This window comes from Myotis brandtii, unplaced genomic scaffold (genome assembly GCF_000412655.1).
Source record: "Myotis brandtii unplaced genomic scaffold, ASM41265v1 scaffold50, whole genome shotgun sequence".
Lineage (NCBI taxonomy): Eukaryota > Metazoa > Chordata > Mammalia > Chiroptera > Vespertilionidae > Myotis > Myotis brandtii.
Window position 1 is genome coordinate 1,035,242 of NW_005369061.1, and position 24,741 is coordinate 1,059,982.

Consider the following 24,741-nt stretch of genomic DNA (forward strand, 5'->3'; position numbering starts at 1 on the left):
AATGGATCATGCACGTGTTAATACAAATAGGAAATGGTCTTTAAATTGTATTTTCATTAAAAGGAGGTGCAGTTTAAATGATGATGTTTATTTTGGATTTGTTATTGGAACATGGCCATTTGAGGATTCCAAACCTTATTTTTATTTATGTATTTCTTTTTTAACCTTCCCTCCAGATCCCAAAAGGATAATCACTTACAATGAAGCCATGGATAGTCCAGATCAATGAAGGACCAGACTGCCTATTTGTAACCTTTCTGCAGCATTAGAGCCACTGTTCATGGGGGACACAAGGCTTTTATGCTCCTAGATCTTCAACGCAGCAGAGGAACCATAAGTAGAATCACAGGATAATATATACAAATATATATATATACATATATCTTTCTAATAAAATTATTATTTTGGCTATCGTTTTCTTTTTTTCTTAAGGAATCAAATTTATTTCAAGAGACAACACATGGTTATTTAATCTCCGGTACTGAATAGTTTTTTTTCTTTTTTCTTATGTTAGTTTTTGTTTTTAAGTGTGAATGCAAGTAATTAATGAATACAGACTTGTGGTTCTAAAGTTCCTGCTGTCATCAATTGGGCAACAAATGACCCACTGGAAAAGCAGATCCACTTAAAAGATCTCTGTATCTTATTCTGTGACTAAAGTGATACACTAATCACAGGAAACCCAGAATGAGTCAACATTTTCTCCCACTCCTCCCTTAATCTTTTGGTTATGCTTTGAGCCCTGCAAGAATGCTGGATAAATGCCTTGAAGTTTGCAGGAGTGTATTTTTTTAGCGAGTATGATTTGCATGTCTTGCCAGGAGTTAAGCAGCCTCTGTGGGGTGTTGGGGAAATATTTTCTTTCTTTTATTTTTTTTGTTGGGTGGGGTTAGGGGAGGGCATTGAAGTTTTACAGTTCTGGAATAGTTGGTGGTACATAGTTCACTTGGCTTTAGTTACATATTGGACTTTAACAAGTGAAGAATCCATGAGTGTCATTTAAAGAAAAGTAACATAACAATTGGCTTTAGATATTTAATATAAAAAAATACTCCTGTGCCCATCTTTTAATGTAATTATATAAGTGGGAGCAAAAATATATTCTGCTTTTCAACTGTAGGTGCTCCAGACTTGCTCTCTGTCACTAACACTAAATGTGCTGTTTTCCTTGTTTTTCATCAAACATCTAAAGAGAAACTTCTGTACCTTTTTGTAAATTCTTTTAATTTCTCAGAAATATCCTAAAGGGAAGAAAAAATTCCATGGAAACTAAAACTTTTAATGTTTTTAGCCAGAGAGGAGATAAACCCTGCCAATAGGAGATGTGTTTTCATGCAAATTATACTTCTGAGCTTATTAGCTTTCTAATTATATCTTAATAAATATATTTTATTACTAGAGCAAAATGGGTTTTTTAAGGAAAATAATGTGAAACTCTGGAAATTTTCTTTTGGGCAGAGAAGAGCATTGACCCTGTCTTATCACATTGCCATCTTGTTGCACTGCAGCTTGTATATAGCATGCTAAAATAAGTTTTTTTGTGTGTGCAGAAACAAAGGGTCCAATTTAAGATTGGGTGATGTTAGTGGCATAAAAACAAGTTCTCTGGCCTGATATAGCATCACATTACACACACAGAAATTAGTATATCCATGTATGTCAGATACAGGTTAAAATAGCAGGGCATTTCTATAGAGAGGTGTAGTCTTCTAATAAAAGTAGACTGGATACCCTGGGGTGTTCAGGGAGAAAGCAGCTACTTTTGCTCAACCCTGTTGCTTAAGAAATGTCCAGTTTTGAGCGACTGTAGTATGGATGAGTTTTCTTGTTTTGTTGACTATTTGAGGCTTTTAACAAGTAATTTTTGAAAGAAGCTATTGGACTCAACATAGAATAAATATCTTTATAGTCTGGATTTCTGCCCTGCTTAGATTTTAAAAGTATAAGCATGGATTGCCAATTCCACTTGATGTAAACAAAACTTTTTATACATAATATATATATATATATATATGTGTGTGTGTGTGTGTACATATATACATATATATATATAATAACTTATTGTATCAGTCCAGGTTCAGAAACTTGTGATAGGCCAGTTTCAGATAGTTTCATTTCACCTGTAAACTGTATCACTTTTACTGATATTGTAATTTTTAAATGTATAATATGTTTACAGATGTGCCCTGCATTTAGTCTGCCTTGTTCCCATTTTGATTTTTGTTGAGTCTCCTGCCTGCTTGCCAAAAGCTAGGATGCTTCAAGCCCATGTACAATTGAAAGCAGAAGCATCCTTGAGCTTTAAAGCATTGAACAAACTGGAAATGCAATGAAGTGAAAGAAGTCTGTGTTTTTGTGTTCTTTTTTTAATAAAAATTTTCAAAAAGTTTTTTTAAAAAACTATATAAGGTTGATTAAAGGAAAAAAGGCTCCAGTTTGTTTTACAGGTTTTAAAGTTCTGCTGTGTGTTCAATTGCCTTGTGTAACCACTTGTCGCCTTAGGGCCAGATTCCACCCCCACCCTCCCATGTCCCCTTCCTTTTTTTTTAATTTCCATTTTGCTTGCCTGGAATTTTAAAGCTCTTTTGTCACAACTCACAGGAAACTTTCTGGGTTTGTGACATACAGAGGTTGAATTAATATACATTTAAAAAGAAAAAAAAAATCCCAAACCAGCCCCCATCTGAATTGGGCTTTTAAATTTAGAAGCAACACTTATAAAATATTTCTAGAAAGTTGTTGCTTTCCTACTTCCCTTCCATATCCCTCAGGCCTCCATGTTTAGAGAAGCCAAAAAGAGAATGTATCCCTTCTCTGTTTGTCCAAAGGTTTTTCAGAGTCTCACATCTAAACGAGACAATGCAACATTTCACTTTGATTTCACTGAAATTTCCTTGAGTATATGGTTAGAGGTATATAGTTAGAAATATCTCTTAACCTTCTGGTAACCCTAGTGCCCCATCATATTAACTGTCAGTATTTTGGGGGCATTGGGTTAATGGACTTAATTGCTTAGGTACAAGCAGGACTTTGGGACAAATTTCCTTTGTGCTGTTTGGTAACACTTAACTCTCTACTTGTCGCAATCTTTCTCCTTAGGTCCTCACACAATTCCTTACAGAGCACTTATTAAAAAAAAAAAATCTTAAGAGTTGATCTGTTTTCTCATTATTTTTGTGTAAGCTTCTAAAAAAACTTCAGCTGTGATTAATTTAGCACATTTAAATAACATTAATGTGTTATTGTTTGGTATAAAGAATTTTCCTTCAACTCAGAGTATTAGTACTGTAGCATAAACCAAATACAGTCTAGAGGGGATTTTTAACATCCCTCCATTATAAAGACTGCAAATGGGGGGTGTGTGTGTGTGTGTGTGTGTGTGTGTGTGTGTGTGTGTGTGTGTGTACTGCTTGTGTGTGTGTGAGGGAAAGAAGGAGATATTAAAAGTTAGTAAACAAGTGTGTGTAAGACATTAGTATTCAGAGAATGAACTTCTATTTATTTTGTGCCATTTGTTTTCATTACAGAATAAAGTCAGGTGGTTTTAATCCTTTAAGGGGTAGTGTTTGAAAAATGGCACTAAGAATGAAATCATGACCTATTTTTTTAATAGCTATGAAGATACTAATTATGGGTGAAGATTTCTTTTTAAATCTGTCTTGATTGTAGGCTTTTGTGTCACATACCACTCTCTTGTAGATGTCTTGAATAATTCCCCCTCCCCACAAAAGACAGGGTGTGTTTATCTTTCTCTTTATTCACTCCCACTTTGCTGAACTGAAGATAATTGCATAGCCTTTCCTCTGACCTCCTAGTAATGAACTTTCACATAAAGTGTATTTACAGCATCTGTAGTTAGCCCTTTCTCCTCTGCCTTTGAGGAGGCCATAGAAAATAACTAGGAATTTGTTAATGCCAAATAGTTTTTTTCTTGAAATAAATGGCTGGAAAGATTCCATTTTAGAATTTTGTTGTTAATCACCTGCTTACCTAGTGATCACTCAGAATCTATAAAAGCTTTATAAAGGAAAGAAGTGCTGCATTGTTTTCTTCAAATAACAGTTTCTAGGGAAGGTATTGCAAACCTCAATTATGAACATTGTCCACAATACAAATGTGTTTATTCACAAAGCAGTACATAGCAGTGGTGGTTTCATCCTTAGTCATGAGGTTTGTTGCTAACCTAATTAGAGGGATCTAACAATGGTTTATCTTTTGCTGTACACCTTTTCAAACATGAAAAAGCCATTTAGTGTGAAATTGTATGTCACATACCAAAAGGCCACAGGCAAAGAAATCTGTAAGAGGACTGCACTTGATTCTAAATTCCACTAAATAAGGAGTCATTCTTTCAAGGCTTTCTTTAGAGAAATAGATTAAAAGTCTCATTTACAAGGATTATGAGTGTAGTTATGCCACTGGACCATATTCTCAAATAACATGATCCCTCTTGTATACCTATGCTAACTGCAAAACAGACACTATTGTGGGAAAAACACACATTTGGACAATAGTTTTTATAATAGGTCTGTTGGCCTGCACCAGTTGAATTAGATTCTAATCAAGCATTGTCTCTTAAGTCCTAGGTAGTACTGCTGAATTTTAAAAGAAAGGGTAGGATTTGCTTAACTTCCCAAAGTATACATATTTGTTTAAAGGGGATGGGCAAAGGACAAGACTAGAAGTATAGCTGCTCAAAGTTTGCAGAGACACATAGGTTATCAGTTCTTAATATTGATGTTATTTTTATTAATGTAATTAACAGGCACCAGGATTCTTTTATGGTGAAAAAGATGGGCTTTTGCTTTAAGTATCATAAAATGTGTTGTTTCTTTTTTTAATATACTTACATCTGTTCAGATGTGAGAAACAGGACCACCCTATGTTGGTTTTTTAAATGATGAATCATTGGCTCCACTCAAAAGCAGTGCTTTAATGTGTTTTAAATTAAACTTCACAGTTTTGCTACTCAAGAGTCTTATGAATAAATAGTGTTTCAAGTTGTATGCATAATAAAAACACCCAGTGAAGCATGAGTGGTATGTTGATTTTGCATTACTGGGAGTGTCAGCAGTTATTGGCTAGAAGCCTATGGAACAGCCATCCTCACATGTGATGGGATTGCTGATTCAGACTTCCCTATTTATCCATACAATTGTGTATGTCCAGAGTTTTAAAGCCATTTTATAATACTGCAGTATCCCTTTTCTACAGCCTTATTAAAATAGTTACAAATGTGTTTTTTCCCAGTGCAGTATCCCTTTCATTGTATATCAGTTTTACTCCACAGACCAATAAACCAACTTGAGGTAAATTATATAGCTTTCCATATACCCTTTTTCCTCAGGTGCTAAACAAAGGCTCCAAAAATGGATACTGCTTTAGTAATGTCTGCTTTATTTTTAAAATATTTCTTTTGCTAGATATAAAGATTTGGTGTTAAAATGATTTTAATATGTAAATATGAATGAATGCCTCTAGTTTGCCCCTGTTTGTCTATTATTACTCTGTTTCATTTATCCTTGAAGAGGAGGATCCTTTCATGATCTTGAATACATTTCATTAGGTATGTTGCATTTTTAGAATGAAAATACAACTGTTTATCTGTCTCGGATTAATCCTGCTGCTGCTATGAGAAACTGAAAATCAAAAATGTGATGCACTTTTTACATTACAACATACCATACCTTTATAGGTTGTTTTGATACCTTTCCTGTAGCACAGCCAGTAACAAAAGTGAATGAATTTTAAAATTCTCTTTGGGAGGGAATCAGTACAATTAACTTTGTGGTATTGGCCTATGAAGGACAATAACGTAGGAAAAGAAAAATTCTGTTAGTATTACACTTTTTGGCCTTAAAATGTCTTCTACTACTGAAAAATCCTTTAAACTTAGTTTTGTTTCTATTATTTCCTCTCTCTGCCTCAAAAGGAGGATTTAGGAAGAATGGCTTAAGGGGAGTAGTATCGGTTTGTTGCTGATTTCTCTTTTAGAAAGAAAATGTCTACTATATGAGCTGAGGACTTAATTTTTTTGTTTGTATACAGAAGAGAAATAAGGCTGCCCTGTGCCAGTCGATTTAGTTTAATTAAATCAATTAGAACTCCCAACTATTCTGCTTCTCTAGTATATTTTTACTTGGCAAAGATAAACAAGTATAGTAGGAATGCTACTTGACAAGAGAAAAGTCATTTCTCAAGCACATACCCAAACTTGAAGATTGAACCCAAAATAGGAGGAAAAAACACCAAATGGGGTGGAGGAATATGAGAAAGATATGTGGTCCAAAGCTATCTGGTTATATTTTGATGTTGCCAATATTGCAAAGCCAAATTTTAATTTGCTTATTTAATATATTTCTTGGCCAGAGATCTATTTTTATATCAATGTGCCTTGCATGTGTATTAAAAAATAAATAAATTGGAAAGGCCATGTAGTAATGCCTGAGATGGTTGATGGTTCTTACCACCTCACTAATTTTTATGCAGTATGAAATGCTCATTCTATTGCCCAACTGGTGCTCTCTGTTTAAAGTTATAGATCTTGTCACAAACTGGAACTATTTTATAAACTGGGGAAGTGATTTAATTTACTTTTATTGTTTCTTTTGTTTGTTCTTAGTCTGTTAGTGGCTGTTCTGTAGTGGGAAATAGTAAAAGAACTCTTCACTCCCTTTCCCTCCTTCCTTAGCACCTTCTTCGAGTAATGTGATGACACCATTTCTTGTGTGCTTTGAAAAGTTTCAGCTTGCTGTTTCCTTTAGTGTTATTTTAAAAAAAAGTGTTATAAAAAGCATTGTTTGAAAAATCTAGGGAGATAACAGTCCGCTTTAATTTGGAATTCTATGTGAGCTATGATCCAAGTTATTGGCTCTTTCCAACTTTAAAATTTTTTTACTGTTAAAGCACCTTGCTTAGAAAAATTTAAATACTTATGTCTGCAACAATTGTCTCAAAATAATGAACTGTGCAATTCTTGTCATTAAAAAAACTCTCCCTGATGTGACTTGTTAGTTTCTCTGTATTTCTTGCCAGTGTAAATGTGAAAAGCTTTGCTTGCATTACGTTTTAGAAATGCATTTTGCACACTCGAATTTTGCCGAAGCTCCATGAAAAGGTTAGATCTAAGTAGATGAATAAAGCTATGCACATGTTTTGAATTTTAATTTGTGTGTCATTACCCAAAGTGACTTATCCTTATTACTTTGCTGTTCTTAGCTTCACCATCTTTAGAAACATGGCTCAAAATTATAGTACTGGGCTAGCTTATCAGTAGAAGCAAAAGAGAGGAAAACTGGCACCTGTTTTAGTAAACTTCAGTTTTAAATGAGAGCTTGACTTGTATCTACTAAAGGGCTTTTCTTGAAACAGGGCATTTTTATCAGTTGTATAAACTGTTGGATGCTCTTACTTCCTCAGTGAAATTTTTGGTTTATTTGATCAAATAAAAATGGGAAGTAATTCAAACTGAAATGAAGGAAGGATCTTATGCCACATGGAGTTCTGTGATAATTTTATGACTTAAACCTGGTTTAAAGGTGTAGGATGACCTATTACCTTTATGACTAGCATAAATTTGGCTTAATGAATGAATGATTGACTTGAAATTAGAATCATTATCTTGCTTAAATATCTAAGCACAGGTTGTTTTAAAGATAATGTGTATCTTTTTAAAATTATCCAAGCTGATTAGAACAAGTTTAGAATTTGGTTAAATTGCTGCAGTCTGCATGTACTAAATAAATAGCTTTATTTCACATGTATGTGTACTTAAAAGATTGTGTAGATTTACTGGCCAGGTTTTGTCAGTCATCTTTCAAAAGATTGTTTTGTAATCTCTCCAGGACCTTTGTAGAAGAGGCTAATAAGTTTAAGTAGAAGATAATACTAATGGTATTTTCCCCATGCTTCTAGATACAAAAGAAATCCTTGTTTTATAGTTTTAATTATGTATAGAAGAACGTTACTTCTCTGTCATCAAGTGTGCTCTTGATGTATTATTGTTGACTTTGAAAACACAGCAGAACCCTTCTGTATCTTCACTGAAAGTGACAGAAACGAAGTCTACTAGTCAAGACTCAAAAGGTGGCCGATAATGCATGGCCTCAGAAGGCATAAATGCAGGAGTGTAGCATCATCTTAGATGGCTCTGGCTTCTCAGCATCTGTCAGTAGTTCACTTATGTTCAGTCTTGTGTGCGTCATCATTTAGGAGCTGAGTTACCTCAATCTGGGGGAAAGGATAATTAGTGAACTACAGTTATATTAGAGGATGTTTTCCTTCTCCCAATTTTTGTTTTCACTGTTTGTTTTGCCCAGTCAAAAAGATAGGCCTTTTCTAGGTAAAAGAATAGTGGCCAGAAATTTATCCTTTTGCTAAATGCTTAGGTATTTGCCATAGCTGTTTCTGATATGGATTCTGAAGAAGTGTCAGTTACGTAATGATCTTCCTTTATTGATGTCTTACTTCATGTTCAGTGTTTTAAAAATATAAATTACAAACACTCTACATCCATACCAAGATTTACTTATTTTATCAGAAAAAAACTTGAGAACTTTGTAGATCCAATTAAGAGACAATAAGTGTACATGGTTGAATAAAAAAATTTTAAAGTTTTCTGAGGTGTTTGTGTTATATTTTGTGTGCTTTAATTAACAAAAATTACTGAAAACTAAGTTGATATTGTGACATTGATGATATATTTCCAAAAGATGAAATGTACAAACTTAAGTCTTAAATGTACTGTGGTCTTATGTCATGGCATTTTTAAAAATCATCCAGATTATTAAGGTGCTTAAAAATGGCATGTTTACTGAAAAATCAGCTGTGAGGACAGCTGTCCTGCCTTTTTGCATGACATTGAGCCTTAAAGTATGAAACCAAAATTGAGCTAAGCAATTAAGCAACCAAAATAAGCTGCCAAGACTGGATTTATTCATAACTTTATGTAGAAATATATGTTAATGCATTATTTAAGAAATTTCCTAAGTTTGTTTAGCATTGATTTGTCACCAAGTTGAAAAAAAAATCACTGCTGACATCAACATTATTAGGGTAGGGGATGAGAAAATATGCAGAAACATTTACCAAAAGTGTGTTTGTCACTGCATAGACTGGTATGTTTGGGTTATATGCTTGAATGTTATTTGACATGGGGAATAATTGTGGTTGGGCTGGTAAGTGACTTCCAAGGACACAGAAGGAAATCCGGGATTTTATAGAAACTTGTTTCTAAAAGTTTGCAGCCATTTAAGTGTGATTTATATAAAGCATGCTAGTTAATTCATTTTTTAAATGACATTTATTGTGGATTTCAGCAGCTAACATTTGTAAGCAGTGTCTGTGAACAGAACATAAAGCTCATTCTAGATTGCTTAGCAAGGTTGTCTCATGCTTGAGGAATTCTCTTGGAGCTTCTAATCCACTACTGTTGGATACGGCGAATTGATTGAATCTGGGAAGTCTGGGCATGAGAACCCCACTCTCTCCGGTGTTTATAGTCTCCTCCATGATGGTCACATTCCAAGATATACTGATAGCCACGGTACCCAGGATACTGGTAGCAAACCCAGCTAGAAAATCCAAAAGCACATTGGCCTATTAAAACCTAATTAGGAATTGGTCAATACTTCAAAACAGCCTCTTTCCTCAACACAATTGGTATGGAATACTTTTAGGCCTAGAAAATGTCAGGCGCCATTTGTAAGTAATGGCTATACTTAATTAAAAATTAACCTTGATCATGAAAAAAGGTATGAGTAATCAACAAATGATTCCACAGACTCTAGGGGAGTCTCAGGGAAAGAAAAAAACTGACCTGAAGTTGGTACCAAGATTTTGAGGTTCAAAATTGTAAATAACTAGACTGTTACAGCCATACCAATATGATGCCAATATATGAAATTTGATAAGACACAATCACTGCTATGTTAATAGTCTCAAGATTTACAGCTGCGAGAGTTACTTTGAAATGTGCTCCAACACTGTTTTTGCACTTACGCCCCACATTGTATCTTCATGGAACCAACTTCGTTGTTGAACCAACCCATGGCTTGCAAAGAGGGGTAGTCATCACAGATCTCCCATTGGCGTCCAATAAAGTTTTCTTTCTCAAAGATGGTAATTTTGGACTCCTTATGATTCTGTAATCCAAAATTTTTTTTAAAGTTTAGTACTAGTGTTACGGCTATCTTAATTTTGTAATTACCATATTTTTCAAAAAACACTCCTGGTTTACACAAAGAAGTACATGATCATTGAGGTCAAAATATTTCAGGCAGTTTTTTATAAGAAAAAATTTACCCATAATCCTGTTTAATCCAGTTTAATACCATCTATAATAATAAAAGCATAATATGCTAATTAGACCGGACAGCTGAACAGCCTTCCAGACGTCCTTCAGGACAACCTTCCAGACAAAGCCAGGGCTGCGAGGGCTGAGCCCCTTTGCACAAATTTCGTGCACCGGACCTCTAGTAACATTTGAAATGTATAAATAACTGGTACTATACTTTGAAACAACAAAAGACTAATGAAAATATAACAACAGGGAAAAAAACACTTGCAACACACAGCCAATCAAGGGATTAATATTCACTAATGTGGAAAAAGATCCCACAAATTAATAGGGAAAGTAAACGTGTGTGCGTGGTGTTGGAAATAATCTAAAAGTCCAGTAGGGGATGTGAATACTACACAAGCATTTCTTAATGCAAAGACTAACCTGTATGAAGTACAAAAACAGCCAAAATTAGCTCTGGTGATAGAACTTGGGGAGGAGCAATTGATTGGAAAGGGACACCAGGAACTTTATGAGGTGATGGAATTGTTTTATATTTGAGTAGGGTATTGATTACTTGGGTGTACATATTTTTTAAAACGCATCAGAGTATACACTTAGGAAAAATGCAGAGTTAAAGTGAGATGCAAACATCCAGATAAGGCAGTATATTTTAGATCTATAACTTTAGGTTACCTTCTTTACTACTTGAATTTCAGTAGGATTTTAAACTAAGGTGAGATCATTAATTAAAATCATGAGGAAAAAAATCACATGATATAGACAAATAATGGAAAGGTTGTAGCCCAGTCTCTTCCCAACATAAGGATCATTTTCAACAGATGGTTGAAGATTATCCTGCGTCTACTTGAACTCCCGAAGAGTGGGAAGTATCCTAGTCTGATGCAGAATTGAATAATGCTTAGTATTAGAAACCAGAAGGTTATGAATCAAAGGTAAAAGACACTGGAAAATTTATCTTTCTTCAGTTATCCCACTTATTGAAAGGTTACGTTAGTACTTCCCTGTTTCTGGGTAAAATGTTATACAGATTGAATTTTAACTGGCTAAGGATTTACTTTTTTGCTATAAGGCTCTTACTAGTACCCCACTGCACTTGAAGATCTGGGCTCTTGAGTATCCATTTCCTGCCACCTATAAATAGGAAGGCATTTACTTTTAGCTTAATGAAATTATTATCTAGTAAATAAAAATCAAATGGCAAACTTAGAACAGAGAGACCAGTGGTTTTTCTTCTTTTACTTTTCTCTTTCTTCCTGCCACATTTCAGCATAACTGATGAGAAGTAACATGTGTGTCAATCCATATGCACTCTCTCTTGCCCCATTCCCCACAGGCACAGAAGTAAAAATTTCAGAGACTCACAGCTGAACAGATGGGGCGGAAGGACATGAGTCGCTCAATGTGGTAGGCATTGCTCCCACTCCAGGCATCCCAGCGAGGGTATTCTCCTCTCTCCAGGATAAACTGTTGCCCACAGAAGCTGGTATGCTCATAACCAATCCAGCTGCCAAAGACAATTAGTGGCATTTGCTCCTGGTGTTCAGAGTCTACGTGGCCTCAGGGAGAAGGCATTTTTGTTTTAGATATTAATAGTGGAGTAAAATATCAAGCCAATTCTAACAAAGCCATACAAAAGAATACATTTATCACATGAGGTGGGATGTGAGCTGGCAGCCGCACTAAGCAGGTTTATAAATGTAACATTTATTTTGGGATTATCCACTGAAAGGATCTACTTCACTTGCCTGAGTAATGTGTATTAGCAAAGTCAGTCTAAAGTTATATTTCCTTTCTTTCCTAGTTACCTTATTCTCTACTTGGAGCTCCAGGTTCAGGATAAAGTGACTGACTATTGCTTTGGCTCCAGCCAAACCTATTGGCTTCTTCCTAAGGAAGCAAAGGGTTGAACAGGCAACTGATGGATTACGTGGGTTCTTTCTCCTGCTGTTGCATACCCATACCTTATTTATAAGACCCCTCAGATCATATTTTCACAACCAGGTTTCAGTTACTGACAATACCTTAAAGTATTATTCCTTTTAAGAAGTTAAAAAGCTCAATTTTGGTTGTGAGCAACTGCCTAGACCAGTGGTCAGCAAACTCATTAGTCAACAGAGCCAAATATCAACAGTCCAACAATTGAAATTTCTTTTGAGAGCCAAATTTTTTAAACTTAAACTATATAGGTAGGTACATTGTTATTAACTTAATTAGGGTACTCCTAAGGCTTAGGAAGAGCCACCCTCAAGGGGCCAAAGAGCCGCATGTGGCTCGCAAGCCGCAGTTTGCCGACCACGGGCCTAGGCCAAATGAGAGTCCTTTCCTTATGTGTTTTCAAACTGATGATAAAGGCCTTGACTATCCTGCCAAGCGTCAGAAGACAAAACAAGTGAAGGTCTTCCTCACCGAAGAGATTAACCATCAACCAGAAACTCCTGGACGACTAAATATGAACCAACATGACTCTCAAGTGCTGTGGTTGAGTTCCTTTTTACACAGAGAAATTAGTGATGTCTGCTCTCTCTCTGGGACATACAGGAGGGGAGTTGGTTGTAAAGAGGCTGCAGCTTGGCTGTTTTCTATTTTCTGCAGGCAAGAAAAACTCAAGGGTCCTGGGGCTGTTGTGAAAGGAATCCTAGGTAGCAGCCTATGGGGTTCAGAAGCATAGATCTGATTACTGTCACTGCCTCAACCCATTTATATATATATATATATCTTTCTAATCCTCACCCAAGGATATTTTTCCACTGATTTTTAGAGAGAGTAGAAGGTAGGGGGAGAGACAGAGAGAGAAACATTGATGTGAGAGAGACACATCGATGGTTGCCTTCGGCATGCACTCCCGACCAGGATGGAGCCTGAACCCAGGTATGTGCCCTTGACTGGAACAAATCCTCCCTTTAGTCCATAGGCCGACGCTCTATCCACTGAGCCAAACTGACTAGGTCTATATATTTCTTTAATACCTCACAAATCTAGTACCAAGCCACTAAAAACCTCATGTACCTTCTAGCTTTGAGTTACTAAATTACATGTGTAGAGTCCAGGGAACATTTTTTCCCCCCAATTCCCACCTTTATGGCCCCAAGTCTTAGGGGACTGGCAATAAGGAGCCTGAGGTTCTGCTGAGGTCCATACTCACGCGCCACATTCCACCTTGAGAGATCGGACATTATCAAAACTGCGCTCAGAGACATTTGGGCAGGAGCTAGTGAATTCCATCCTCTTGCCCTGGAAGTTCTCCTGGTCATAGATGGTTATCTGAAATGAGATTGAATGGGAAAGAGAGCTAGAATGTGGTACATCAGGAAAAACAAGAGTCCTGGTTAACAGTGTAGCTTATGTGTGACCCTGTGTTTTCCATCACTAGCTGTAGTCCAGGATGCCTGATGAGGTCTCTTCCAGTGTAGACAGGATAGGAAGGGGTTTGAATTAATGCCACTAGTTGGTGGTGTTCACATGCCCAGGATAAGGATTAGGTGTGGGGGATTGGTTTATGATAGGAACTAGAGGCCCGGTGCACGATAATTCATGCACTTGGTGGGGTCCCTCAGCCTGGCCTGTGCCCTCTTGCAATCCAGGACCCCTCGGGGATCAGGCCTAAACTGGCAGTTGGACATCCCCTGAGGGATGTAGCAGTGCACCAAGCAGCAGGCGGCCAGGGAGGAGCCAGAGCTGGGCCTGGTGCCATGCCGCTGCTCGGTAGCACTGCTGCAGAATTGGGAGAGGCTCCCACCACCGCAGCTTCACTCACCAGTCATGAGCCCAGCTTCTGGCTAAGCGGCGCTCCCACTGTGGGAGTGCACTGACCACTGGGGGCAGCTCCTGCATTGAGCGTCTGCCCCCTGGAGGTCAGTGCGCATCATAGCGACCAGTAGTTCCACCGTTTGGTTGATTTGCATATTAGCCTTTTATTATATAGGATGGTCTGTTAGGAACAATAACTGGCCCAGTAGACAGACCAAGGACTCAAGGACTCTTATTCACTATGCTTCCTGCATAAATATGGCCCAGGAGCCAGGATTCTGGGAGGCCCAGGGGCTCCCTGTGGATTATTACTTAGGTTCTCCAGCCAAACATGCTATAGAAACCTAAGGTATAGAGAAAGAGTTGTAATGAACCCTTTCCATACCTTGAATGAGAATTCTTAAACCTGGCTAGAGGACAACGAACTCCCAAAGCTGTGAACTGGCCTTCAAGTTGATCCAATGAAGAGGGTAGAGGGTCAGACTGAGGATCAGCCACTTCAGGTAATAGTCACAACCAAGTTCAGGATGAGAGTCAGAAGACCTGGGTCCTATAACTTATTTTTGATCTGGTGGCAAATCTCTCTCTTCTGGGCTCTCAGTTTCTCCATGGCATAATCTACTCTGGGCTGCTCAACTTTAAGATGATTTTAGCGGCACAGAGAGGAGTTGAACTAGAAAACTAGGTATTATCTCCCACCCATCATGGGCTTCCACGGTCATCCTTCTGTCCAAATGGGACATCCTAAACGATCCTTCCTGAAAAAGCATCTGGACCTTGGTTGGACCTTCCCCTATGAACTTTTCCATGCGATGGGGGAGGGCTTACCTTCCATGGCCCCACAGACCCTGGCATGGGGTTGGTTTGAGCCATTTTGGTGGTTGGAAGGGTTCCTGGAAGACAGAACACACGCCAATGACATGGCATCTGGGATGGAGATGAGGTGATGGAGCAGAGTGGGGAGTAAAGGAGGCTTGAAGTCCAGCAGAAAGACTTTGGATGGGATTCTGACTCTGCCTCTCACTAGTTGAGTCTGTTGTCTTCCATCAGTAAAGCTTCTATGGCAGAGTTATTGTAAGGATTAGAAGCAATAGTGCAGGTAAAGCCTGGCACAGGCATCGTGACCTCTTGATAAATGTAGCTCTCGTTCACTTGCCAGCCTCCAGGTACCCCCTACAGGTGGCAGCATTGCCTCAGTCTCACACCCTAATATAAACTCCTTGGCAACCATCTAGTCCAGATCCCTCATATTACCAGTGTGTGGTCTCACCCTCACCTAGCTCTTCACAGCCCTCAAACTGACTTGACTGGCTGTACATGGCCATGCTCCCATTCCCCCTACTTCTCTGTCTCTCAACCTGCCCAGCTCCTCAGAGAGACTTTGCTGCTCTCCCCAGCCCGCAGCGGCTTGCTTTCTTCCCTGATTTCTAGCGCTCGTCACAGTACTGAGCTGTGCTCCTATTGACTATGTCCTGGTGAACATCTCAATGGAGGGCCTGCGTCTCCTGAGGGCAAGTTGCAGCACCAAGCAGAGTCCATGCTGGGGCACTGGGAGGTTGGGGGTGTGGGGACACGGGTGCCGTTGAAAAAAACTTACTGAAGGAAAGTGAGGAAGAAAAGAGGACAATAATAGCTAACGCCTAATAATGGCTCACTCTGTGCCAGACCCTGTCCTAAACGCTCTACATGCATGAATACATGCAATCTTCACAACCAGCCTGTGAGGTAAGTACTATCATTGTCCCCATTTTGCAGATGAGGATACTGAGTCTCAGAGATTAGGTAGACAGAAAAGATGGTAGGAAGAATAAAGAAGGGAAGGATAAGGAGGGAGAAGAAGGGGAGGGAGGGAGGGAAGGAAGAAAGAAGACAGGCAGCTATGCGTCAGGTTTCTTCACTCAGAACAGCCATTCATGGCCCTTCCCTCTGTCTAGTATCGGGCCCAGGGGCTGATGCATGTCGATTCTGTGATATATCTTTCCAGTCCGAACTTCTGAATAAGCATTTCTAAGCTCCTGCCCCCTCTACTTTCTCCCTATGCCCTAGGAGCCTGTCTTTTATTGCAGCCCCATGCCTCCTCCCGGCTGTGATGGCGAGGGTAGTGATTATTGCCTTCTTAGTGACTCCTTTTGGGGTGGCAAGAGACGGCTGCCTCCCCGCAGAGTTCCCCACTCTTCTCCAGCCATCCTAGGAGGCTCTGACCACACACGGCATGAAAATGAGGTCCCCTCCTGGGCATGTGTCTGCAAGAGAAAGGAAGGAAGGGCCCGAGCGTCCCTCAGGACTTTACTCACCCAGCGCTCGATGCACAGTCTGGGTCTCCGTGTGGTGCCACTTTCTCTGGGGCCCTGCCCTTTATAGCCCTGAAGGCTGGCAGCCTCTGCCCTGTCAGCACTCTCCTTTCCCTCTGCTTAGTTCTCCCTGATCCCCAGAGCTTTGGTGGCTCAGCCTGCTGGGCAGAGGTCCCTCAGGCCTTTGTTAAAACGAGGGAAACAGAAATGCAGAGAGGCCCCACTGCTGTGGGTGAGGCTGGCGGCAGTGGCTGCTGTGGTCGTGATCGCAAAGCAGCTGGGAGGTGAGTGCTTGGCCCTGTCCTTCTCCAGACTCCTCGCGCCACCCCAGGCCCTTCCTAAGACCCCTGTCCTATCCAACACATCAAACCTCACCTCACTTCCCAGATAGGAAATACAGTTTTTGTCTTTGTGGTTAAAAAATGTGAAGGATTATTTTAATTCTGAACTTTATTAAGAAAAAAATGGTTCACTCTGTTCTTGGGAATCTTTTTTGTATACTATATACTTATATATAAATATGTAAGAGTTAAATTCAATTACGGTTGACTAGTAGACATGCCTCTCTGTAGCTATTTTATTAAATATTCATTTTAGTTTTGCAATCTTCTTTGAAACATTTGGAGCCTATACATCTTTTTAGTGTGTGTTTATAAATATATTTTATTGATTTTTTACAGAGAGGAAGGGAGGGATAGAGAGTTAGAAACATCGATGAAAGAGAAACATCGATCAGCTGCCTCCTGCACACTCCCTACTGGGGATGTGCCCGCAACCAAGGTACATGCCCTTGACCGGAGTTGAACCTGGGACCCTTCAGTCCGCAGGCTAATGCTCTATCCACTGAGCCAAACCGGTTAGGGCTATCTTTTTAGATTTTTAATATACTGCTTTCGGCCCTTGGCAGTCTCACAGGCCCAAGGTACTATAATAAGTACCCTAATGGGTAAAAAGATTTTGCTCAGGAAGGTCAGAACAATTGAGGAGGGTAGTGTAGGGGATTCATGGGCTTCCCCAGGAGCCCTGAAGGGGAGGATGTATTGTTTAAGCACCTCAGCTACTGTGAGAAGTAGGGGTGAGGTGTAGTGGAGCCCAGCAGATGTAGGTTCAAATCCCAGCTTCTGTCTGGGTGACTTTGGGCAAGTCACTCAGCCTCTCTCAACTCCAAAAAAGAAGATACATTGTTGGTTTATTATTACTTATTATCCTACCCTCTTTCTGGTGACAGATACTGTAGAAAACCTGATTGGAGAGAAGAAACCTTTCCCAGTGAAGTTCTCCTAATCCCTCTGCCAACTCTTCGTCCTGTGACTCAAGGTTCATCAGAGTCCCCTGTTCTCAGAACCAAAGCTCAAGGGGCAAGTTCTGGTATGTACACAAGTATTTGTAGACTTGGGCAGAATATTCCAAATGGACAGGCCTGATGCTAAGCACGATGCACTGCGCCAGGATGTTTTTGCTGCTAAATAAGTTGGTGATGTCGGGATCAATGGCCGGCAAGGGACAGAGTCGCATTGGGGATGATCTCTGGCCGGCTGGTGGCTGTGCAGGGCTTAAGGCGTCAGGGTCCATGGCTGGTGGTTCTTCCTCACCTTTTCTTCTCTCCCTCCACAGAATTGGGGTCTTCGAGGAACACTTATTTGCTCATTCATTCATTCATTCATTCATTCCCTAAACCCTGGACTGGCTTACGCACTCCCGCAATGTGCTCTCATGGAACTCTGTACTTCTCCAATTATTGCATTGATCACGCTGTAGAAATTACTTAAGAAACTAGAAATATTGGGCTCCAAGGAGGGGAACTGAGGCACTTGGGGCTCAGGTATAGAACAGAACTTTTCATTATATATCTTTCTGTACTTTTTGAGTTTTGAACAATGTGAACATATTTTCTAGCAAAATGATCAAAGGTATTCTTGAAAATAAAAAAACTGATTGCTCAATTATCTGCTTCTTTCACGAGACTTCAAGCAGGGGCTTCATCTGTCTCGTTCATCAGTACATCTGCAGCTCTGGGCAGGACTCCTAGCTCAATTAAACCTTACCTGAGGATATGTTTTTATTAATTTTAGAGGGAGAGGAAGGAAAGAAGGGAGGGAGAGAGAGAGAGATGAGGGAGAAACTTCGATCGGTTGCCTCCTGTATGTGCCCCGATAGGGGATTGAACCTGCAACCTAAGTATGTGCCCTGAGCAGGAATTGAATCTGCCTTGGTGCACGGGATGACACTCCAATCAACTGAGCCACCCAACCTGGGCAATAAATATGTCTTGAATAAATTAATCCTATGATGGGGTTTTGTGACTCTATAGGCACAGAGGTAACCATGATATAGTTCTTATTTACCCTGGCCACACTGACTTTTTAAAAAAAATATATATATTTTTATTTATTTCAGAAAGGAGGGGGAGGTAGAGAGATAGAAACATCAATGGCTGCCTCCTGCATGCCCCACACTGGGGATTGAGCCCACAATCTGGGCATGTGCCCTGACTAGGAATTGAACCCTGACCTCTTAGTTCATAGGTCAATGCCCAATCACTGAGCCACCGTGGCTGGGCCCTGGCTACACTGACTTGCTTGTGTTGTGTTTGTGCTTCATATACTCTCAGTATTTTATTATTTTATTTAATATTTTATTAATTTTTTACCGAGAGGAAGGGAGAGGGACAGAGAGTTAGAAACATCGATGAGAGAGAAACATCGATCAGCTGCCTCCCGCACACCTCCCACTGGGGATGTGCCCGCAACCAAGGTACATGCCCCTGACTGGAATCGAACCTGGGACCCTTCAGTCCGCAGGCCGACGCTCCATCCACTGAGCCAAACCGGCCAGGGCTACTCTCAGTATTTTAATGTGGGAGCTTTATACCCTACTGAAGAGTTAGTAGAGTGAAGACTGTTTGAGCCAACAGAACAGTGGAGCTTTTTAATGTTTGATTGAAAAGACCGAACACACATGCACAAAACTATTGTGTGTGTATATGGGGGCAAAGGGGTTTGGGGTTACTGTGCAAACGATTTGCCAATATCCATCAAATATTCCCGGAGTCATATACAGCCCCGGCCTGTCTTCTCTCCACTTTCCTCAATTACCTTAAATCCGTGGAGGTTGGGAAAGGATTACCAGATGTCCTGAGCTAACCATGATGTTTTTCAAATATTCCCTCAATATGGTTTTTAACCAAGTTCTAGAGGATTCCCCCTCTGACATTGCCTGGAACTGTTGCTTCACCTGCTCATGTTGGTTACCACCTGCCCCCCCCCCCTCTCAATATGGTTTTTAACCAAGTTCTAGAGGATTCCCCCTCTGACATTGCCTGGAACTGTTGCTTCACCTGCTCATGTTGGTTACCTCCAGCCCCCACCACCGTCTCTTCCCAGGAAAGTCAGGACACAGCCACCCCAGGAGTGGGAAGGAAGGGAACCACCACCTTGTAATCCTTTCTCCCAAGCTGGGTTTGGCTCTCTCCTGTTTATCCATAATAACAATAACTACAGTTCACTGAGCATTTACTATGAACCGGATGGTGCCTCTTTAATCTTCACAACAACTCCAAAAAGTAGATCTTATAACACCCATTTTATGGATGAGTTAACTGAGGTTCTGAGGGGCCAAGTTCTGGGCCAGGAAACCCAGCAGGGACTTGAATGCATGTCTATGTGACTCAAAGCCCATATTCTTTCCTCTGGGCAGCCCTGTCCCTCTGACACAAAGTAGGATAATAATACCTACCTGACCCACTGACATCAGATGAAGGGAGATAAAGGTACTTAGGGCAGCATTAGGTACTCAGGTAGAGCTCAGTAAAGGGTAACTACAGTAGTAATTGTCCAGATCAGATATCATCTTCTTCCAGATTTTCATAGACACACGTGGGAGCAAGCAGCAAAAACTTTAGAAAAATGATGAGATTAAAAAGTGTTTTCTTTGAATTTGGAAAAGACCACATTCGTTCAGTTGTTCTTTGTTTCCAATATTTTTCTTTATTAAGTTTTAGCCGTGCATTCTGTCAGTCTAATTTTCCAAAGCACATGGGGACGTGGATTTTGAACCCTGTTCTCAGTGCACACACTCATTGCACAAGCAGGTGGGGCAACTGGGTGTCCAGTGGGATGGGCTGTTAGACTTGGAGGTGAATGAGATGACTTTTCAAATGGAACATGGTGGGTTTGAACCTTGGGCTCCTCCACACTAGGGTTACATGTCAAGCATGGTGGAGACGCAGAATTTTATGGATGGATGGAATGCCCCGGCCTCGCCTCTGGGCCCAGGGAGCCTCACAGGATGAGGCTCAGTGTGGGAGGGTGAGGTCATGGGGCCAGGACAGCCGCTGGACTCAGCACTTTGTGGCAAGAGCATAATGAGGCTGACCAGGCAGCTGAGCAGCACTTCTGTTGTTTGGGGATAAGCAGGATGGGTACAAAGCAAAGGGCCTTGTCAGCATTCAGCCACCCCTACCTCCCCCATGAGGGGCGGCTTCTGGGGACCTTTATTGCCCTGTCCCTTGCTGCCCTTTTAAACAAGCAACAGAACCAGGGTTAGGGCTCCTGACAAGGCACAAGCACTGGGAGAGAACTTGGGAGGCATCTTGAGTCTCCAGTCATCCATTTCTCTGCCTCCAGGCACAAACGGTGCCCACCTGCATGGGGTGCTGTTGTGCTGAGGGACCAGCCTCCCTAGCCTGCTTCCTCTGTACGTAACTGGCGTGAGGGCATTTCAACGCAATTCAATCTGATTTTCTTTCTTTTTAAAATATGTTTTATTGATTTCAGAGAGAGGAAGGTAGAGGGGGAGAGAGATAGGAACATCAATGATGAGGGAGAATCATTGATCTGCTGCCTCCTGCATGCCCCCTACTAGGGATTGAGCCAGAAACCCAGGCTTGTGCCCTGACCAGGAATTGAACTGGTTCATGGGTGGATACTCAACCACTGAGCCACACCTCTACCCTCCTCCACCTCCCCCCATTTTTTTTAACTGAATTTCTTGATATTGCATTTCCTCCCAATTGGAACTCTTAGAAAAATAGGGATGAGGATGGAACTTACCCTACGGGGTGATGTTGTTCAGCTCACTCTCTCCACTACAGAGGAGCAGTCCAACTCCGTCTCATTTAGAATGACCAGATCTAGCAAATGAAAATTAAATTTGAGCACTCAATTAAATTTGAATTCCAGATAAGCAATGAATATTTTGTAGTGTAAATGGGTTCCATTTACACTACAGAATGTTCTTCTTCTTCTTTTCTTTTTTTTCATCACCATTTATCCCTCCTATACCCTCCTCCACCTCCACCCACCTTTTTTTTTAATAGAAAATAATCCTTATAGTAAAAAATTACTTGGCATTCCGTGTTTTACCTGCCAACCGTAGTCTCCTCCCACCCTTGTTTAGAGTATTCTGTGCTGCCCCTCTGCAAATCTGCTTCTCTTCTGTCCTCTGGAGATGACAGTGTAAAAAGCAACCATCCTCAGAAAGCCTTCCCTGGCACACCCAGGCTCACTAGCCACCCCACAACATCCCGTAACAAAGTGGAGAATAGAATCAATACATTTCTAAGTGTTTTCCCAAATCTTATTTAATCTGCCCCAAACCTATAAGATATGCTTCATGGACCCTATTTTACAGACTCAGGGAGCTTATGTTACTTACCCAAGGTCACACAGCTAGAAAGTAGCAGAGCCAGATGCCAAACTCGCTTTTTTTGGTACCAAAATCTGTATTCTTTACTGTGTAGAGGAGACCCTTACCCTTCACTTGTGTGAGCGAGCATGACTCCCAGGAGCGGCTGTGAATGCAACGTTGTTTTCACCTCCTCTGCCCCTCTTGTTTCTTCAGTGGGGCTGGTTTCTCTCCCTTGCCCTGGATGTAAACTTGGGCAGTCCCATGATTGTTTTCTGCCCACTTTTAGGGAATAAAAGTGGATGAGTGGATGGTTACTTTAAATCACAAAAAGACGCTCTCAGTTTTCAATTAGAATGTTCAGGGCACTGAGTGTTCAGTAACCAAAACTTTCCCAATGAAAGGTAAGTCCTCTCCTTTCGACCCCAGATGGGACCTGCTTTAGGCAGAAAGCCTGCACCCCGGGGAAGTGGACTCTTTTCTTTCTCCTGCTTCGTCGGTGGTTTCTGATCCTTCCAGGGTTGGAGGGGATGGGAGAGGAAGGAGAGCAGAATGCTTCTTACTTGATGGTCCCTTGGTGAGATGGCTCCGCACTGTGCCTGGCAACTCTTCAAAGCTGCCTGTCTCGTGGGCACTTCCTGGTTCTCAGGGGAGCCCCGCCTGCAGTAACCTGGGCCCAGGTCTCTGCGTCTTCACTGTGGCTGCCGTTCCTTCTGCAGCCCCGAGGCACCTGGTGATCTACTTCTAGCTTCACTCTGCTGAGGACCCATCCACCCTCCGGAGTTCCCGTGGACTGAATCCACTCCAGCCCCACGCCAGCTCTCTCTGAGGCATGGCCCGCCTGTGGTCCTTTGGAAACTCTCACATGTACTTGGCCACAGCAAATTCTGGTGTGTGGCTGGTTCTTACTCAGCCTCCTCTGTTTTGCCTCATCCCTCAGTGGTTGCCCAACCCAACTTCTGCCCTTTAGATTTCTAACTGCTGGGGACACACAGCAATCTCTCCAAGTGGGCCCCTTGGAGCCTTCTCCTCCGCCTTGAGGTGAGACCCTTTCTCTCCTTTCCCTGAAGGGTGGGGCGTTCACAGCACAGCTTTCTCCAAAAGTTCTCTTCATAGCCCTGTCTCTAATCTCTCCGACTCCTTATATTCTTGGGGTAAGAAGGGAGGGTTAAGGGCCAGCACATCAATTCTCAAACCCCTCCTTTGAGATTTCTGCACAGTGGCCTGGCACATGACTCGCTTTGGTTTCTGGTCTCAGCCACAATTCCATGCTCACATCCTATTGCATACGTGTATTACTTCACTGCTGCCTTCATGGTGCTCACCCACCCATATACCCTTTCCTCCCAGCAGGAGACCTTATATCCTGTTTCATCAGGCATGGATTTCCACAACTTCCTGCCCCTGGAACCTACAGTACCTGCAACACTATCTGTTTCCACACCACCCTCACCTCCTCACCTCCAGTCTCAGATGTCCACCACTTCCTGTCCTGGGTAACATATGCTTCCACCTTCCCAGGAACTTCATAACCAATTAGCTCCTTCTTGTCTATAGTACTTAAAGAAGAAACCCCCATATTTTATTACAAAAGTATATATAACTTATGAGGAACTCATGTGTTCATAAAATATGTACCATAAATATTTTTTACAAACCCAGCAGCCCTGCTACCTAGAGGTTACCGTGTTCAATTCTTTGAGCTCTGTTTTCCGGTTTTCATTGATTTTAGACATTATGTACTGATTTCCTATCTTGGCAGATAGGATTCTAGCTCTCTTTCCCTCCCCACCTCCTGTAGGTATATTACAACTTTTGCTTAAACTCATACTGAGCCTGTTTCTGTGACTTTGTAAATATTGTTTACTACCAGATATCATAACATTTCCTTTCTTGAACCCAATTTTGCTTTTCCTGGAGTTAAAAATTGCCTTGTTTTTTTTTTCCCCATTGGTTCTGTTTTCCAGCACCTTCATTAAATACCTCTTAAGACCGTATTCTACATGCTCATACCTATCACATCATCTATCAGCTCCGTCTTTCCCCCTGCAGACTGCCCTCAGGAGGCCTGTTCTGCTCCAGGCTGAAGAACTTTCTCTCTACACGGCTGCATAGGTGTTTCCCAGAAACTTCTCTTGCTGCTGACATTCTAATGCCCTCTGCTGTGTTCAGAGTTGACTCTGTCTTTCTCTTTCATAGTTTTGGTAAAGCACATTCTGTAATAGTATCTTCTTGATTACACATGGAAATACATTTTTTAAGGTCAAAATGTCTAAAAATGTATTTTTGTGCAGTCACATTTGATTGAAGGTTTGGCTGGGTATAGAGTACCAGTTCCCTAGGAATTAGGAAGGCATTTCTCCTTGGTGCAATGTTGCTGTTGAGAAGTGCAATGCCATTTGGATTCCTGGTCCTTTGTATGAGACACTTTTTTCTTTCTAGAAGTTTTTTGAAATCTTTTTAAAAAAATATATATTTTATTGATTTTTTACAGAGAGGAAGGGAGAAAAAATGTATTGTGCAGTCACATTTGATTGAAGGTTTGGCTGGGTATAGAGTACCAGTTCCCTAGGAATTAGGAAGGCATTTCTCCTTGGTGGTGCATTGCTGTTGAGAAGTGCAATGCCATTTGGATTCCTGGTCCTTTGTATGAGACACTTTTTTCTTTCTAGAAGTTTTTTGAAATCTTTTTAAAAAAATATATATTTTATTGATTTTTTACAGAGAGGAAGGGAGAGGGATAGAGAGTCAGAAACATCGATGAGAGAGAAACAT

At 40.8% G+C, this 24,741-nt stretch overlaps 2 protein-coding genes across 2 annotated transcripts in view; one reads left to right on the forward strand and one right to left on the reverse strand.

Moving 5' to 3' along the window:
* Positions 1-8,616, forward strand: part of NUFIP2 (nuclear fragile X mental retardation protein interacting protein 2) — a 30,443-nt gene extending 21,827 nt beyond the window's left edge. The window contains exon 4 of the mRNA XM_005876863.2: positions 177-8,616. Within this exon, the coding sequence (XP_005876925.1) occupies positions 177-229 (53 nt within the window). The 3' untranslated portion in view covers positions 230-8,616. The remainder of the gene's footprint in view (positions 1-176) is intronic.
* Positions 8,617-9,282: 666 nt separating this feature from the next.
* On the reverse strand, positions 9,283-16,395 carry CRYBA1 (crystallin, beta A1). The gene is made up of 6 exons (XM_005876864.2): positions 16,345-16,395; positions 14,879-14,943; positions 13,446-13,564; positions 11,666-11,807; positions 10,000-10,142; positions 9,283-9,572 (listed from the first exon to the last, which is right to left on the reverse strand). Exons 2-6 carry the CDS (start codon positions 14,921-14,923, stop codon positions 9,425-9,427), a joined length of 597 nt encoding a protein of 198 aa, XP_005876926.1. The 5' UTR covers positions 14,924-14,943; positions 16,345-16,395; the 3' UTR covers positions 9,283-9,424.
* Positions 16,396-24,741: the final 8,346 nt, after the last annotated feature.